At 43.8% G+C, this 16,487-nt stretch overlaps 1 protein-coding gene across 2 annotated transcripts; it reads right to left on the reverse strand.

Annotated features, from left to right (window-relative positions):
• Window positions 1–664: 664 nt before the first annotated feature.
• Window positions 665–15,001, reverse strand: SLC30A10 (solute carrier family 30 member 10). 2 transcript variants are annotated; one of them, XM_079968862.1, is made up of 5 exons: window positions 14,468–15,001; window positions 13,916–13,963; window positions 6,082–6,165; window positions 4,689–4,928; window positions 665–3,734 (listed from the first exon to the last, which is right to left on the reverse strand). In XM_079968862.1, exons 1-5 carry the CDS (start codon window positions 14,913–14,915, stop codon window positions 3,247–3,249), a joined length of 1,308 nt encoding a protein of 435 aa, XP_079824988.1. In that variant the 5' UTR covers window positions 14,916–15,001; the 3' UTR covers window positions 665–3,246. The 2 variants fall into 2 exon arrangements, with proteins under 2 accessions (XP_079824988.1, XP_079824989.1); XM_079968863.1 differs by lacking the exons at window positions 13,916–13,963; window positions 14,468–15,001 and adding an exon at window positions 7,481–8,555.
• Between the last annotated feature and the right edge of the window lie 1,486 nt (window positions 15,002–16,487).

Consider the following 16,487-nt stretch of genomic DNA (forward strand, 5'->3'; position numbering starts at 1 on the left):
CAGAACAGGAGCTAGCAGTGTTACACCCTCCATCTGGAAGAGTAAGAAACATTGAAAAAAAGAATCTGGTATACAACTTTTGAAGAGCACATGGCTTGTGGTTTGAGAGTAGGGAGTCATGTATGCTGGAGGTCCTCTGTAAAAGAAACAGCTGTCTGTTGCATATGTTATCTCCCAAAGTCCATTCGAACTTTGTGGTTCTGTGATTCTATAAAAACCAGTTAGAACTAGTAATGCTCCAAACCCATTCCCACCCAGCTTAGCCCCCTCCCCATATCCTCCACACATCACATTCCCAGTGCTATGGCAAGCGGTTATTGCTTAAATTTTCAAATTGGATAGAAATATGTTTGCAGGAAATGCACCATAGAGCAGCATTTCTCAGGAGATCACAGGGTGTGTATGAACTGTGGCTGTACTCAGCTTCAAACACCAGGCAATTGTTATCTCACCCTTCCAAACTTACGACAGCACTAAGACACCATTTGCCAAATAGTCCAAAATATGCATGCCTCTTATAATGTTGATACACATGAAAATTGCGGCATATTCCCTTAAAATACTAGGTAAGGTCAGAATCCCTTTGGCACAGACACTAAATTTTACCTGACATTGTATTTGTACTTCCATATACGTACCCAAGCACAAAATATCTAGCGAGAATAAGGCCTTGAAAGATTTTATTTTTCGTAGACACAAGGTGTTTACTTAAAAAAAACACTTTATTTACAGCATCCAACTTTTTCTTCTTCAACATATAAAATTCACAAGGCATGTGGAGAAAGTTTGCACCAGTGTTTTGTTCACAAAAGCATATATACAAGCCAAGGTTTTTAATTAGATGCAGAATTAGATGTGTCAGGTAAAACATTATTATTCCAAACAGAATTATATTCCAGGGAGTCCACTTATTATACAGACAGGAGGTAACTTCACAAGAAGTTATAACATAAACCTTCATACAGTGAAGAGAGCACATTCAAAAGATGATGCACAACCACTTTTTTTGGCAGTTCATTACCTGTGAATATGATTTTTTAAATGTCAGCAACCGTCCCCAAATGAAGTGCTTGGATTGAGGCCATATTTGGCACAAACTATAGAAATCTTTAGAATACTTTGGTTAAGATTCATGCAGCTTTCAATCCATGCATCTCAACATTAAGAATCAAGAACTCAGTCACCTCATCATAATCATAAGGTATCATGGCCATACCAAAGCCCGCAAAGAGAACTAAATCTTACTGGAATGTGCTACCCAATATTTGTGTGAAAATTTCAGGATGTGGCAAAATTTAGAGTTTAGAGGGCTTTATTGCGAATTTTTATCATACCAGGAAGCTGGCCAGTTCACTTAGAATCCCTCGGGGGGGGGACGGACAATGTTCTATTATAATTTATAGTACACATTTGTAAGTGTATAGCAATGACCCTGTGGCTTTCTTCATTGCGGGATGGCTTCCATCACGTCAGAATGAAATCCTTACATAGGGAGGAATGTGCTTAAAGCAAAAAATAAGAGGTCATGGATCAAAACAATCTATAAATGAGGATGGACAATCCACCCACTTCTTTCAAAGCTGAAGAAAATTTTGAGACGATGAGTAGGAAGTGGAACACAGGAAGCTGCCTTATTCCAAATAGACCACTGGTCTATCCACCTCAGTATTGACTGGTAAGGCTCTCTAAGGTTAGAGACAAGAAACTTTCCCAAGTCCTGCTTGGAGATGCCAGGAACTGAACCTGAGGACAGGCCCAGGGCTGACCAGTATATCGTGTTTTGAAAAATAAGACTTGGACAATGGTTTTGCAGAACAAAAACCCATGGGTGAAAACAACAGGTCAAGTGCTAGGAGCCGCTCTAGGAGCAAAGCAGCACATGCAATTGCATGTTTATAGAAACTATAGGAAGGTACAACAAATTTGATTTTTTTGGCAAGGGGGGAATCTCGACGACTCTTCCTGATCTGCAAAAGTTAGAGCAGTATAATAGTCAAAACCCTTGCTTCTCCTGAGAGTTGTCTTGGATGGATTGTATCAAGCTGCCACAGACATTCTTTGGCAAACATGTATCCTGACGATTTCTATATTCCCTGGTGTTAACTCACTGACATGGATATTTGAAGCTGGTGAAACCTCTCACTTGCACACAGACACATTTGCAAGAGGTGCCCATTTCTTAAAGGGGAAAAAATGAGTAGGAACATGATCTATATTTCCAAGTAAGATATATTACATGTTTATTTGCGGCGGACATTTTGGAAATAGGAACGACACTGACCATCACCCCTCAAACAAAATATGTTTGTTATTTTGGAAATATGCAGAGTACAGTTAAGAAGTTATGCTATTTAAGATATGATTGGGGGGGAATATAAATATATAACCTGTATACAAAAAAATCAAATCAATATTACAGATGGACACATACTAAAACACAACAGTCTCAACTCACGCTACAAAAATCCATACATTCATTCACTGAAATGGCAGGAAAATACACAGGCAGGAGAGATAATCATTTGTTTCAACGGTGCTTTCAACTGATAATACAGAGCAGCAATACTTTGGTGGATTATAACCATAGTTCATTGCCAGCGTTCAGGTAAACCTGCCTAACAATCCCTTAGGCCAGCCTTCCCCCCACTTGGTACCCTCCACCCCACTTTTCCAGAAATCCCACTTCTAATTTCAAGTAAACAAGAAGCATTTGAAAACAAGACTAATGAAACTACCACCTACTGTCATTCCTTCATAATGGTGCTCTGGGGCAGCCCAATCAAAGGGAACTAAGAAACCTGCAACGAGCACCACATTTCGGTAAAGACAGAGTTAAAAAACCAGTGTGCTCAGCCGTAAGGTATTTACCCCTGGAGGAAAAGGAATTAAGTGTCAAAATGGCACTGGGCATATTTGGCAAATGCCAGAAACACTCCTTGAAGACTAGGGATGGCTAAATGCAGTTCTGTTTCCTGGGATGTCCCTCATTTCAGCATTGCAGGGCTGAAGGTACCAGTGGCTGCATGGATAGAAGGGCCTTCTACCTGCACAGCTAGACCTTTAGATACAAGCCAAGAACACCTGCTCTAGATGCCCTCTTATGCTATGCATTGGACACCCAGCTGTCAAACGCCACTCCCCAGGCTTGTGGCAAGTGCTTGCCAGCAGCTTTTTAGCCAAGGGGGCATTGCCACGGATAACTTTGCCCTAGATGAACAGCAGTCGCCAAGCGCAAGCCCAAGCTGCCTAGAATTGTGTGCTGTTTATATAGGGCTTGTCATTGCCTGCTTCTTTGTAACTGTCCTTTGAGCAGCTGTGCTTTTTGACGGGCTCCTCAGCCCACATGGGTTCATTGGGAATCTCCACCACGTCTTTCCTGTGGAAGACTTTGTGCAGCGAGGGAGACAGGCTGCTCTTCTTCTCGTTGTAGCCGTTGACCTCAGCCAGGGCCGCTTCCTGCTGGCTACAGCACAACTGTGGGTCACAAGCTCTGGAGATGCACGGAGTGCTGCACAGGACTTCGGGGTTCTTCTGGTCGGTGTACTCTGGCTGGATGGTGACTGAGTGGACCCCCGCTTCATGGAACAACTCCCTCATCTTCTGCGAAGCGTCTTGGTAATCGGAACTGGTGTGGCATTTGACGTGGAGGGTGGCAATGTTCTTCCCACTGACCATCTCCCAGACATGCACCTCATGAATGCTTGTAATGCCTGGCACTTCGAGAAGCTTGTTTGCTGTTTGGTGGGGAGGGAGGACAATAAAAACAAGCAGAAAATAAACTCAATGAGATTTCATGAAGGGTCTACTGGCAGCAGTGATTTGATCAGAAACACTGTTCAGCAGCACACTGCAAAAGCAGAGAACCTTCCAGGACAAATACATTTTACGGGAGGGTTCATGGCCAGATCCAAAACATTCCTGGAAGAAGCAGAACAACTGGACCATGCTAAACTATGCCTAGAGTCTTCCTGGGCTGCAGGGGCATCAGCACAGCACCACACATGATAGGAAAACAGTGAAGTGGAGCTCAAGTTCTGGAAACATTAGCTGATTGAATCAAATGTGAGGTACTAAAAACAGACCCTGCTAAATGGCAAGTATCTGTATGGATTAGGTACCAGCATAATTTTAGGGAACCCAGCGCTGGGTATTTATGCCTTGCATGAGGTTTAAAACATACAAATGGCAACATCAGGTTCCCATCCCCACCCCCCAGGCTAGAAAGCTATCCCCATGGGATGGCATAACTCGGGGGAGGGGGGATATGTCTTGGAGACTTGGAAAGTTTCTGCACAAGTTTAAATTCAAAAGCAAAAAAAAGCCCCCAAACCTTCACATGGTCTGAGTGTGTGCATAAGACAAAAGATTTATTTTTATACTGCCCAACTAACAATGCCCTCTGGGCACTTAACCGTTATCCTTCTACCTTCTTACATCTATAGATGTATGCAGTGATTTCAGGGAACAGCAGCTCAACGCCTGCTGTTTTGCATGAGTACTGTGTTCTCGAAATGCATGCTTTCACTAATCCACCAAGATTTGAGTCATGTTGCTAAGACACCACCATGTGAGTCAGTTTCTCAAAGCTCCTGAGAATGTAGAGCTGGTGGTTTGGTGCATAATCCAGAAATGTAATTCCAGGAATAACACTGGCTTTTTAAGTGCTTCGGCAGTGAAGTGCAACTTACTCAGCAACTGCATATTAACACTCTTGGGAACCATCTGCAGTAAGATTGTTGCCGTCTCCTTGATAAGCGGGAAGGCTGACGAGAGTATGATGATCACCATAATTATGGTCAGGCTTGGATCAATGTAGCACTCCCAGTTGCATGGGGTGTTCTCGTCCAGAGGAAGTGCATAGAATATGGAAGCAGCCACTACAACGATAACTGAGCCAAGAGCATCTCCCATCACATGCAAAAGAACACCTGAAATAAAGGACAGGAGAAACATTTGCTTTGATGATCAGATTTTGGGTGGTTCAAAGGCAGTAGATGTCAACCAGAGCTCAATCAAAACTTGCTTTTGAACCTAACTTTTAATAAATAGGACAATATTAAAATCAAGGTTCCACTTTCACATGTGACCTAGACCCATAATTCCCAATGTCGTCACAGAATGACTACATTCACGTGAGCACTAGTATTAGATTCAAAGCATTAACTTTAAGAATGGAAGAGCAAACTATAGAGGACATTACAAGTGAAATTTTACTTAGACGGGTCCACAGCGATGCCAGTGAAAAAGTGTGAAGACTGCAATGAGTCCATTTTGCCACATGTACACATAGTGAGAAACCACCATCTATTGTGGCTTCCCATTGACCCAGAATTGGCCTCCACAGTCACTTATGGACACACTGTTAAGACCATATTCATGGCAAAAACAATTTTACTTGGCTATAGGTGATCGCCAAAGAAGAAGACATGCAATAAAGCGCATGGGCACATGATCTTCACACACTTATGTTCTCCTATGCCTGTGTAAGTAAAAAATAAAATGTGGAGCGTCCCTAAGCTCTTCGACTACAAACTGAAAGCTGGATCATTTGATATTGTTAATGCATCAGATACATGGACATCATCATGTGTAAAGCATTCTAAACTTGGCCTTCTAGGAGTCAACTTGGCTGCATCTGAGCAGCTATATTCTATCTGTATTCTTTTTATTTGGTCAGTAATTTAATAACTTTCTGGATTAAATATGATTTATTGATATCTTGTACAGCGGCGGAAGAACCCTCTCTGGAACCTGGGGTGGCGCAGCCAGTACAGACTGCGCACGCGTGGCAGCCCATACGGTCGCCATGCGAGAGGCAGCCTGTATGGTCGCCGCACGCAAGAGCGGCAGCACCCATACGGACTGCGGGCACCCTCGGCCGCTCTACAGCTGGGGGGAGGCAGGGGCCATCTTGTCACCCCTCCCAAAGTGGCACCCGAGGTGGATCGCCCCCTCCATCCCCCATTCCTATGCCACTGATCTTGAACTATAAATGTATTTAGAAATGGTGGGAATAAACCGGAACAGGTCACCAATAAAGACAGTCCCCCAAAACTGGGTAAGTCGTCTATCCTGTATTACCTCTAATATTCAAAGCTTCGGATTTTTTCTCTTTTTTCTGTATCACCTCATCTTCGGGCTTATTCTGGGTATTTATGGTGTCACCTGCATTCAAAGAAGAAACGCTGTGTTGTGTATAAGTTCTACAAACAGAAAAAACACCAATCTTTTCAAAACCAACTTAAATCTTAAACGGTACCAGACGTTTTAGCAATGACCCTCCCACGCCTGCATGCAGATAACACACGTGCAATCATAACTGGAATAATTTCATGGAAACACGGAAAGTAAACAAACTCCAATACATATAAATTGCGGTTATTTATTTGTGTTTAAAAGCTCTGCAAACTCCCACACATTTTTTTTGGTCAGCAAAAGGGGGGGAATTATTTTATGAGCAAAAGGGCAAAGTGCAAAAACCAAATACCCCAACCCCCAAAAAAAGTAGTTGAAGAAAAAGAAACTAACACAGAGAGAAAATATTGCCAGGGAAGGACACAAAAAATGAAAGGAGGGCAAATAAACATGGAAGAAGGGAACAGGAAGGAATAGAAAAGAAGGGGGGAAGGTGTAAAAAAAAAAAGGAGAGAGAAAAGTGTGGAGAGAAAAATAACAAACCAGAAAGCTGATGATCTAATCTACCTAAAAGTCAGTATAACATTAGAAGTTATTTAACTATACCCACTTTTAACTGGCACTAAAATCTGCACATATTTTTTTGTATTTGGCCTGTGTTCATATCACCTAGAGACTAGTTGGAGACTAGATGGAGGTGGAGGAAAGAGAGGTTGGAAAGAGAAAAGTAAGAATAGGGAAAGCTGAGGATTGGATAACTTTAGGGAGGATTTAAAACGAAAGAGAGCCAGTGTGGTGGTTGGCATGATGGGCTTTGAAACGCCCACTCGGCCAAAAAGCTCACTGGAGGATCTTGGTTCCCTATCTCTTAGCCTAACCTACCGCACAGGGTTGCTGTGAGGACAAAATGGAGACGAGGAGAAGTGCGTACCACTCCCCAGAGAAAAGGTGAGGTATAAATGTAATATAAATAAAGCAAAAAAGTACTAATACAAGAGTGGGGGATGTGATGGGGTGGCAGTGAAAAACAAGAGGGAAGAAAGCATTTAGAGCTGGATAAATATATTTATTCATCATAATATAAATAGAAGAATTATAATTATAAGTGTGGGGAAATGTACAAGTTAAGGAAAGGAGGTGGGTGAGAAACGAATTATACTGATGCAAAGAAAACTGATGGAAAAAGTCTGCCCCCAAAGAAGAGAATATGGGGGAAATAAGAACAAAGCGAGAAAGAAAGAAAGAAAGAAAGAAAGAAAGAAAGAAAGAAAGAAAGGAGGAGAAAGAAAATGGTGAAGAGAGGAAAGGAGGCGAGGGATCAGTGAAGGAGGAAACCGAGAGGCACCTGCTCCGTCCAGGCTGCAAGACTCCAGGTCAAGGTCGAGGGCCGCTGGCCGGGCGCCCTCGGGGGCCGCGGCGGCGCCGGGCTCGGGGTCTCCGTCGAGGCTGGGCTCTGGCGTGGCCTTGGCCGACGGGCCGCGTCGGAGGCAGGCGGGCCAGCAGGAGGCCCAGTCCTGGAAGACGAGGAGCCCCACGAGGTTGACGGCGAGGCCGAGCGCGCCCACGATGAGGATGAGCTCGGCGTCGCGGATGGCCTGGGGGCTGGCCAGGCGCTGCAGGGCCTCCACGAGGATGGTGAAGGAGAGCGCGGCCAGGAAGACGGCGTTACAGAGGGCGCCCACCACCTCGGCGCGGCCGTAGCCGAAGGAGGCGTCGGGGCTGCGGCGCCGGCGGCGGCGGGAGATGCGCCCGGTGGAGAGGCCCACGCAGAGCGCGATCAGGTCGGAGAGCATGTTGAAGGAGTCGGACACCAGCGCGATGGAGTTGCCCACGTAGCCCGACACCATCTCGGCCACGAAGAAGCCCGCCGTCAGCACCAGCATGAAGATCAGGCGGCACGTCTGGCCCGTGTAGCGCCCCATGGCGAAGCGGGAAGCGGCGCGCTTGGAGAGGAGGGCGCTGCCGGGTGGGCGCCCCTACTCTTGAAGCCCTCCAGGGGCTTCCTGGGCTCCAGCCCCCGAGCTGGCTTGCTGCTTCGCCGTCGCGCCCTCCGTCGGGCTGGCTGAGCCTTTGGACCGGCGGGCAGATAGGCGAAGGCGCGGCGCTGCTGGCCCTCTCCGCCGCCTGGCAACAAGTGCTTTGCGCGCCCTGCCGCGGCTGGTGACTCTGCACTTTGCTTTTATAGCGGCGCGGCAGGGGCGGCACCGACGCCCTTCTGCACCGACAGCGCCCGGCGAGATTTGCCGCCGTCCGCAATTTCTTATCCATCAGCGCTAAAGGATAAAGGGGGAAAAGCGCCGATTGCCAACTCGCCACCCCGCCCACGCGCTTGCCGTGCACCCAGCCAAGGTACAAGAGCCATCTCAGCATCTCTGCCTCCTTTACCTTTAAACCGGGAAGATGTTGGACAGGTGTAGGTTTCACCTGCCGCTCCTGGGGATCATTTAGGACGCTGCCACACACACATTAGGGTGTATCGGTTTTCCCCGTTGCTGGACACATGCTCTCACGACCATGTTTTGCAGCTATGGGTGTGAACTCGTCTTTATCATAAAGAGCTGGCGATCCTATAATCTCCCTGTTATTTGCAAATGCTCATCATATCTTAAATTATTGACCAATATTTATGGAGTCCCCTGCCCCGTTTGAGCCCAGAGCCAAAATGGCCATAAAATAATCTTGGAAAGAGCAATGGAGGATAAGAAGTTTAAGCGCAGGTTCGCCCAGCCCAAAAGCTTGTTTTTCAACATAATTGTGTTGTCTTATGTATATTCTCATTAAAACCCATATAAGCATCTCCAGAAAACATTTAAGCCCCAGGATTTTTTATGTTCTGCTTCCTTCAAGCTCAATGATTCTTTTAAAAAGCAGATACTTACAATATTACCAATTATGCCCTTTTCAGTTTCACTGTCTCTTATACAAGCTGGAATCAAATCTGAAGACTAGTCTGTATTTTAGATAAGATTATCTTATCATTTGTGGGCTGCCATTTAATTTCATCCTGATTTTAATTTTAAGCTGTATTTTAATTCATTGTTTGATTGTGTTTTTAATGTATCATATATTTGGTGTTAGCTGCCCTGAGCCCAGTCCTGGCCGAGGAGGACAGGGTATAAATAAAATTTATTATCATCATCAACAACATCATTATTATTACATGAATCCAATGCTACTACAATCAGTGCACATTTAAAGACCTGGCTTCCCCCAAAGAATCCTGGGAACTGTAGTTTGTTAAGAGCACTGGGAATTGTAGCTCTGTGAAGGAGAAGCTACAGTTTTCAGGATTCTTTGGGAGAAACTAATATACTTTAAATGCATGGTGCAAATCTGCAAATGGATCTTCATCAATAATTCCAAATTAATTTAAGCGGATGACGTGTTTTGAAATGTTATCAGCTTAAATTAATTTGGAATTATTGGAATTAATGTTGCCATTGAATAACCTCTTTTGAAATTCAGTGAATCACCAATATTAAACATTGCAGGATGGGAGGAAACCCAGCGTCAAGGAATATTATGGTCCAATGGGCATAGATTAGACAACATGAAAAAAATCTGGAACTAATTGAAATCACAAGCAACGGTATAGCTCTTTTCACTAAAAGCTTACAAATCAACAACAACAAAAAGACGCAGCATTTTCTGTATTGTCCAAGTCATACACCTTAAGCACTTATTTGCCTGTTACAAAATTCATCCATTATATGATATTCTCATCCTCAAAAACCAATGAAACAGCATCTGTTCCCCACCACCATGCACAAAAGAAGTATCATTTTCTCCTGAGAGAAGAAAAATGGCTCTGCTGCTTGTTGGTGAAGAAGATATGCTATATCTTCACTATATCCTGCATGTGTCGTAGAATTATAGAGTTGCAAGGGACCATGAGGGTCATCTAGTCCAACCCCTGCAATGCAGGCATCTCAACCAAAGCATCCATGGCCGATGGCCACCTCTGCTTAAATTCCTCCATTGAAGAAGAACCCACCACGTTCCAAGAGAGTCTGTTCCACTGTGGAACAGCTCTTACCGTCAGAAGGCGGGATTCTTTCTTTTCTGTTCCCCAACTGAATTGATGCCCGCCAATGCTGCCAGATTGGATAGTGGCAATAGTGTTTTACTGCCAAGTTGTAAGTGGATGCTGTAAATGACACTGCCTTATCAAATCGCAGCAGACAAGAATATGATTGCGGTTATGTTTAATATCCCAAATTGGCTTGCCAAGTTCTGTCGAGGAAAGAATAATATTTTATCTGAATAGCATTTGTAGTTCCCATTTATTCAAATAACAGTTGAAATATCAAGCAGATCTAACTGAAATTGAGACACTAACATTAAGGTAAAAAAAAAAAAACCTCATTCTGTGAGTAGCATAGTTTTAGCATCATTTACCCTCTTTACTGTTGCTTAAACCTCCAGTCACATTATTAATTATGTGTGCAAGGATTAAACTGGGGCAACACGACTACTAGCCATGATGGCTATATCTTACCTCTGTGCATCCCAGTTGCCTAGGATCGTATTGCACCCAGGTCCTGCTTGTGGGTTGCTGTGAGAACAAACTGCTAAATAGTCCTTTGGTTTGATCCAACAGGACACTTCCTGCTTTCTTATGTTCTGCAGACCAGTTTGTGGCAGACCATAGCTGTCTTTTTGTTCTCATGCTTAGCCATTCAGTGGGTTCGTAACTACTGAATTTTCTAGATCTCAGCCCTCTTAATGATGTCAGGCCATAACTGCCTGCACCTGATTGGTTATGGGGAAACCAATGTCAAGAATTACAAACCCAGCACAGGGATTTCTCCATCCTCAATGAACCAGTTGAGTTTCAGAATCCTTGTGGAGAAAGCCACTGACGAAAATAAAGGTAGCACAAGACAGTGGTTGGAATTTGGTTGTGACATAAAGATTGTGTCGCCTTGGAGTCTCTGTCTAATATAACTATCCTGCCTCCCGGGATTGTATTTAGGATTTATGGACATATTGGTCTATTTTGGTTTCTCCGTGTTTTTCCTGTCTTATGTTCAGATCGACTATATCCACATCAGTTTGTGAAGTTTGTAAAGGTCCTGACAAAAATTCATATACATTTTCATAGGAACTTAAGAAGCTGCTATATAATGAATCCAGGCCATTGGTCCAGCTAGCTCAGCATAATCTACACTGAATAGTGCTGGCTCACAAGGATTTCAGACAGATTCCAGTCCTACGTGGAGACTCTGGGGATTGGACCAGAGAAACGTCTACATCCAAAACAGATACTTCATCACTGAGCTATAGCCTTTCATGTATGCTTCTCCTAATATAGACATTTTTGCATGCAGTTTTGTCTAACGTACATATTTTTTCCCAGCAGTTTCTCCTCACAGAATGCCCTTTTTACATTATTTTCTTACGCACACATTTTTGTGTGCACTTTTACCTAATGCACACTTTTTGGTGTGCATATTCTCCGTCGGAGAATTGCATTGCAAAATTCAGAGAAGTACGAATTTCAAAGGATAACTGCAAAATTAGGTAGAATAAGAACAGAGAGGTCACATGCACACCCTACATTTAAGGCACTCCTACAGCACTTTAACAGTCATGGAGAATCCTGGGAAATATAGTTTGTTTGGGGTGCTGAAAATTGTAGGTCTTTTGAGGTCAGCACACGTAACAAACCAGAGTTCCCAGGATATTTGGAAGGAGCCATTGTGGAATGAGAGTTTTAAATGCATGGTGTGGATGTGATCCAAATCCAAAGTAATAATAATAAAAGTTATAATAGTGCAGGGAGGGGAAGCATCTTCACTCAACACTGAAAGGATAATACTGTGAACACCAGGCAAACTTCCTTGTTGACGGAATTTGACAAGCGGTGCCACTACTATACTAAGGAGATCTCCATTCTAGTCCTACCTGCCTTACCTCAGGTTGGGCTCACTTTATAAGCAGGTTGATGTGAGAGAAGGTGTTCCTGCAGGTATCTGAATTCCATCCCTGAAGGACTTTGAAGGTAAGCACCAGCATTTTTAATTGTGCTCCTTGTACGATCTCAGGGAACAATAACTTTGCATATTCAAGAAGGAGCTATAGCCAATCCTGCAAAGCGTACCTGTATGAGATATGCATTTGAACACCTGTTTGTCAGATTCCCACTTGGCATTTTGAGGGGCACATTTAAAAAAAATATCCACCTAAAAGAATGTGTGATTTGGCTCCAAGTCTGTTCAAAAGGAGTAACTCTGTAAGATGGCATGTTGTTTCTAGGTTACCTCTGAAGGATTCTTAATAATTGTGGCCAAAGTGCAAAGCTGGCTAATAGCCATTTATACAACAACCAGATTATTAATTGCTAGAAAGCAATAATTGGCTTGTCCATTGACGTCAACGGGCTGCACAGTTATCACTAAGGGCAGAGTGTGATGAGATGTGGATTGCATAGCTTGGAATGTGTCCTCTACATTCGGTTTCCATTGCTCCTGCACTGTGGGGAGGTACTATAGGTCCATGAATACACTCCAGAAACCACTCAAGCTGAAAGGGCAGGGAATTTACTGGATCTGCCACCACTGCTTCCCACACCTCCCAATTCTACAAGTTTATTTGGCCAGAATAGTGACTACAGATGTTCATGTTTAGACAAACATTTATCTCTGACACCTAAATGTTAGCCTAGTCCAGGGATAGCCATCCCAGGTGTTGTTGGTCTCCATCTTCCATCAGCTGCAGCCAGCATGACCACTGGTCAGCAGGGATAAGAGCTGTTGGCCAACAGGATCTGGAGAACATCAAGTCAGTCACCCATGTCCTGGTAGAGCATGACATGGCAACTGACTTTTCAAATGCTCTGCTTTAGTATTAGGGCATTGGTGACTCACACAATTTCCATCAAAAGCGAGAGAGAGAAAGAGATTTAGCAGACCCAATCACTGTGCTCCTTTAGACACCTGCTGAAAACTTTTCTGTTTCAGCAAGCCTATCCAGACACAGAATTTGCTCTTAAATTTGCTTTATCTCATTTTTAATTGTATTTGTTATTACCGAAATGTTTGCCTTTGGGAGGAAGGGTGGGGCATACATTTAATACATAAATAATATCAAACTTGGTTGACCAAGAAAATAACAGTGGAGTGATTATGTGTTCTCCCCAAGATCCTAATGAGAAAAAAGAGTCGACACACAACTTTCAACCTTTTATTTTATTTTAATTGTGTAACACATTTGCAACTTGCCCAGCCGTCAGAAGAGGTGGCTCATAACAATAATTAAAATCAGAAATCATATACCTTTGACATAATATATTGGTACAAACTAGTTATATCCAATGAAATGTGTGTAGCTTTTTAAAGCAAGAACAAATGTGACCCCCATTGGCAGTGCAGTGCAATGTTGCCTATTATAGTGCAGCTTCTTAATTCTGGACCCAGAACTTACTTACGTAATGTGCCATAAAGCTCCTGATGATTTAAACAGATGCTGATTTATTTATTTTTAAAGTCACTTAGGGGATTCAGATTTCCATTTCTACTGTTTGGCCTTTTCCCAGACTTCTACTATTCTCTTGACAGAATTCAGCCAGCAGTGTAGATTACTTAATTTCAAGGAACAGTGAGATGACGCTTCTCTTTCTCATAACGCAAATAGGCAGTAGCAGCAACAACAAATCAGCAATGTAGCCCTGATCGCACAGTCACTCTCACACACATTCTTAGTGCCAATGCATACATATAGAATAGTATATGTTGTACCTACTTCTGTACATATGGAATAAGGCATTTTCAAGACTCACCTAGATCAGGAAAGGGTGTTATCACTGGACCTTCTCTAATTGAGTAGCCTAAGAAAAATATTAATGGAAAGCATACTGGTTTAATATTCTGGGAAAGGCTCAGACTAACCAAACAGCAATAGAATTTGTCTAGTTTTAAATTACCAGTCATTCCACCTCTGAAGAGTATAGACTCAGCTGAATAGCCATGATTTCATCAAAGCTAATGGAAAATATCCATAGCCTCAAAGTTATATTTCCAATAGAGGTAGTTAGGGTTGCTTCCAAATGTAACTGAGTTGTGTTTCGATAAAGGGAAATGCCACACTGGTAAGTTCTCAGTAACTTGCCAAAAGCTTGTGGCTTGTGATGCATTGTAATAATTTTTTGTTATTTAAAAAAAGGCCAACACATGATTGCTTTTGATCATGCCACATATTGAACTATTTAAAAGTTTAGTGTCTGCATCAAGGAGCAACCCCCCCCCAAAAAAAAATCACCCCTTAATAACGTGTCAACCTATGTCTAGAAGTATTAGTTATGGACAAGGTAGTGATTTGTAAAATTCCTTACCTGTTTCCATGTCTTGGTCAACAGAGTCACGGCAGTAACAACAGTCCAGAAAGACGACATAATTGACTGCGTTGAAGAACAGCCCTACAAGTCCAGCGATTAGGACAAACAGCGCATTTTCGGTCTTCTGTGGGTTGAGGAACCTCTTCAGGGCTTCGATCAGGATGCTGAACATGAGGGCCGTGGCAAAGACAGAGTTGCCAAATGCACCCACCACATCGGCCCGTGGGAAGCCGAAGGTGCCATTCTTGTGCCACCGAATGCGGCTGACTCTTACGCCCAGCAAGCCGACGATCATAGAGATCAGGTGAGACAGGACAGCAAAAGCGTCCGACGTGAGAGAGAGGGAGTTACCTATGTAGCCCACCACCATTTCACCCACAAAAAGCATAAAAGTCACAATGCACATGAAGAAAAGCCGGCTGCTCCGTCCTGTGTAGCGACCCATGGCTTAGAAGCGTTCTCTGTGCTTGCGAGAAGGGTCTTGGCAGGATTAGCAAGCGACGATTGGCAGGTCTCCCCTTTTTATTGTCTGCAGCTGCTTGTGTTTAGAAGCTAATTTTTATAAGATGCACTAAAGCAATAAAACCAGTTTAAAGGGCAATTAAGCTAGGGGGTTATCGCGTGGAGGCCTCCACTCAATAAGTGCGTAAAGGAAACTAAGATATCAAATGAAACAAGCTGTTTGTTTGTCTCATTGCCCGGGGTGCTAACGTTTGAGGCTGCAGCAACAATTCTTCACAGCTGGGGCTCCCGCCTTATTGTTCACAGAGGTTCATTGGGTGCTGGAGGGGAGGAGTGAGGCCTTGAGCAGGACCTTGGCCTAGGCCAGAGGTAGAAAACATGATGCCAGGTATTGATGGGTTCAAACTCCCATCTGCCCCAGGCAACATGATGGGAGATGTAGTTCAGCAATATCTTGAAGGCATCTCCCCTGGCCTAGGTCAACGTTTCCCAAACTTCTGGGAGCTGCAACACCCTTTTTCTGAATCAATATTACAAGTGCAATTTAATTCATGGGTAGGCAAACTAAGGCCCGGGGGCCAGATCCTGCCCAATCGCCTTCTAAATCTGGCCTGCAGACAGTCCAGGAATCAGCGTGTTTTTACATGAGTAGAATGTGTCCTTTTATTTAAAATGTATCTCTGGGTTATTTGTGGGGCATAGGAATTCGTTCTTTCTTTTTTTCAAAATACAGTCCAGCCCCCCACAAGGTCTGAGGGACAGTGGACCGGCCCCCTGCTGAAAACGTTTGTTGACCCCTAATTTAATTTTTATACACCCTTTATATTGGGAGGATGAAGCAGTCGGAATTGGTCTTACATAAGTAAGAGCCAGCATTGGATTAGGATGAGGAGACGCAAGTTCAGATTCCCACTCAGTTATGGGCCTGTTACTTTCTCTTTCTCTTTCTCTCTCTCTCTCCCTAATCAACACCACAGGGTTGTTGTGGGATAAAATGGGGCAAGGCTATGCATCCCCCCCCCCATTGGAAGATTCAGGATAAAGAAAGTACTTCTTCACACAGTAGTGCATAGTTCAACTATGGAGCTCTCTCCCACAGGACGTACCCAGATGGCTTTAAAAGAGGATTGGACAGATTCATGGGGGAGAGGTCTATTGGTGGCTACTGGGCATGGTGGTTGTACTCTGCCTCCACACTTGGAGACAGCAATGTTTCTGAATACTAGCTGCTGGAAACCACTGGAGGGGAAGGGCTCTCGTGCTCAAATCCTGCTTGTGGGTTCCCCACAGGCAACTGGTTGGCCCCTGTGGGAACAGGATGTTGAACTAGATGGGCCACTGTCTGGATCCAGCAGGTTCTCCTTATGTTCTTTGAAGGACAGTGGACACCACAGACGTGTGGACAGAATGCAAGTATTAGTGGAACTAGAAAAATAAGCCTGGGCAAAGAATGGAGGAATGATTTTCTGAATTAGAGTCCTTGGCCATGCAACCAGTTGCTTAGTGTGTGTGTGTGTGTGTGTGTGTGTGTGTCTGTGTCTGTGTCTCTGTGTGT

The sequence above is a fragment of the Podarcis cretensis genome (assembly GCF_951804945.1).
Source record: "Podarcis cretensis genome assembly, chromosome: 3".
Taxonomy (NCBI): Eukaryota; Metazoa; Chordata; class Lepidosauria; order Squamata; family Lacertidae; genus Podarcis; species Podarcis cretensis.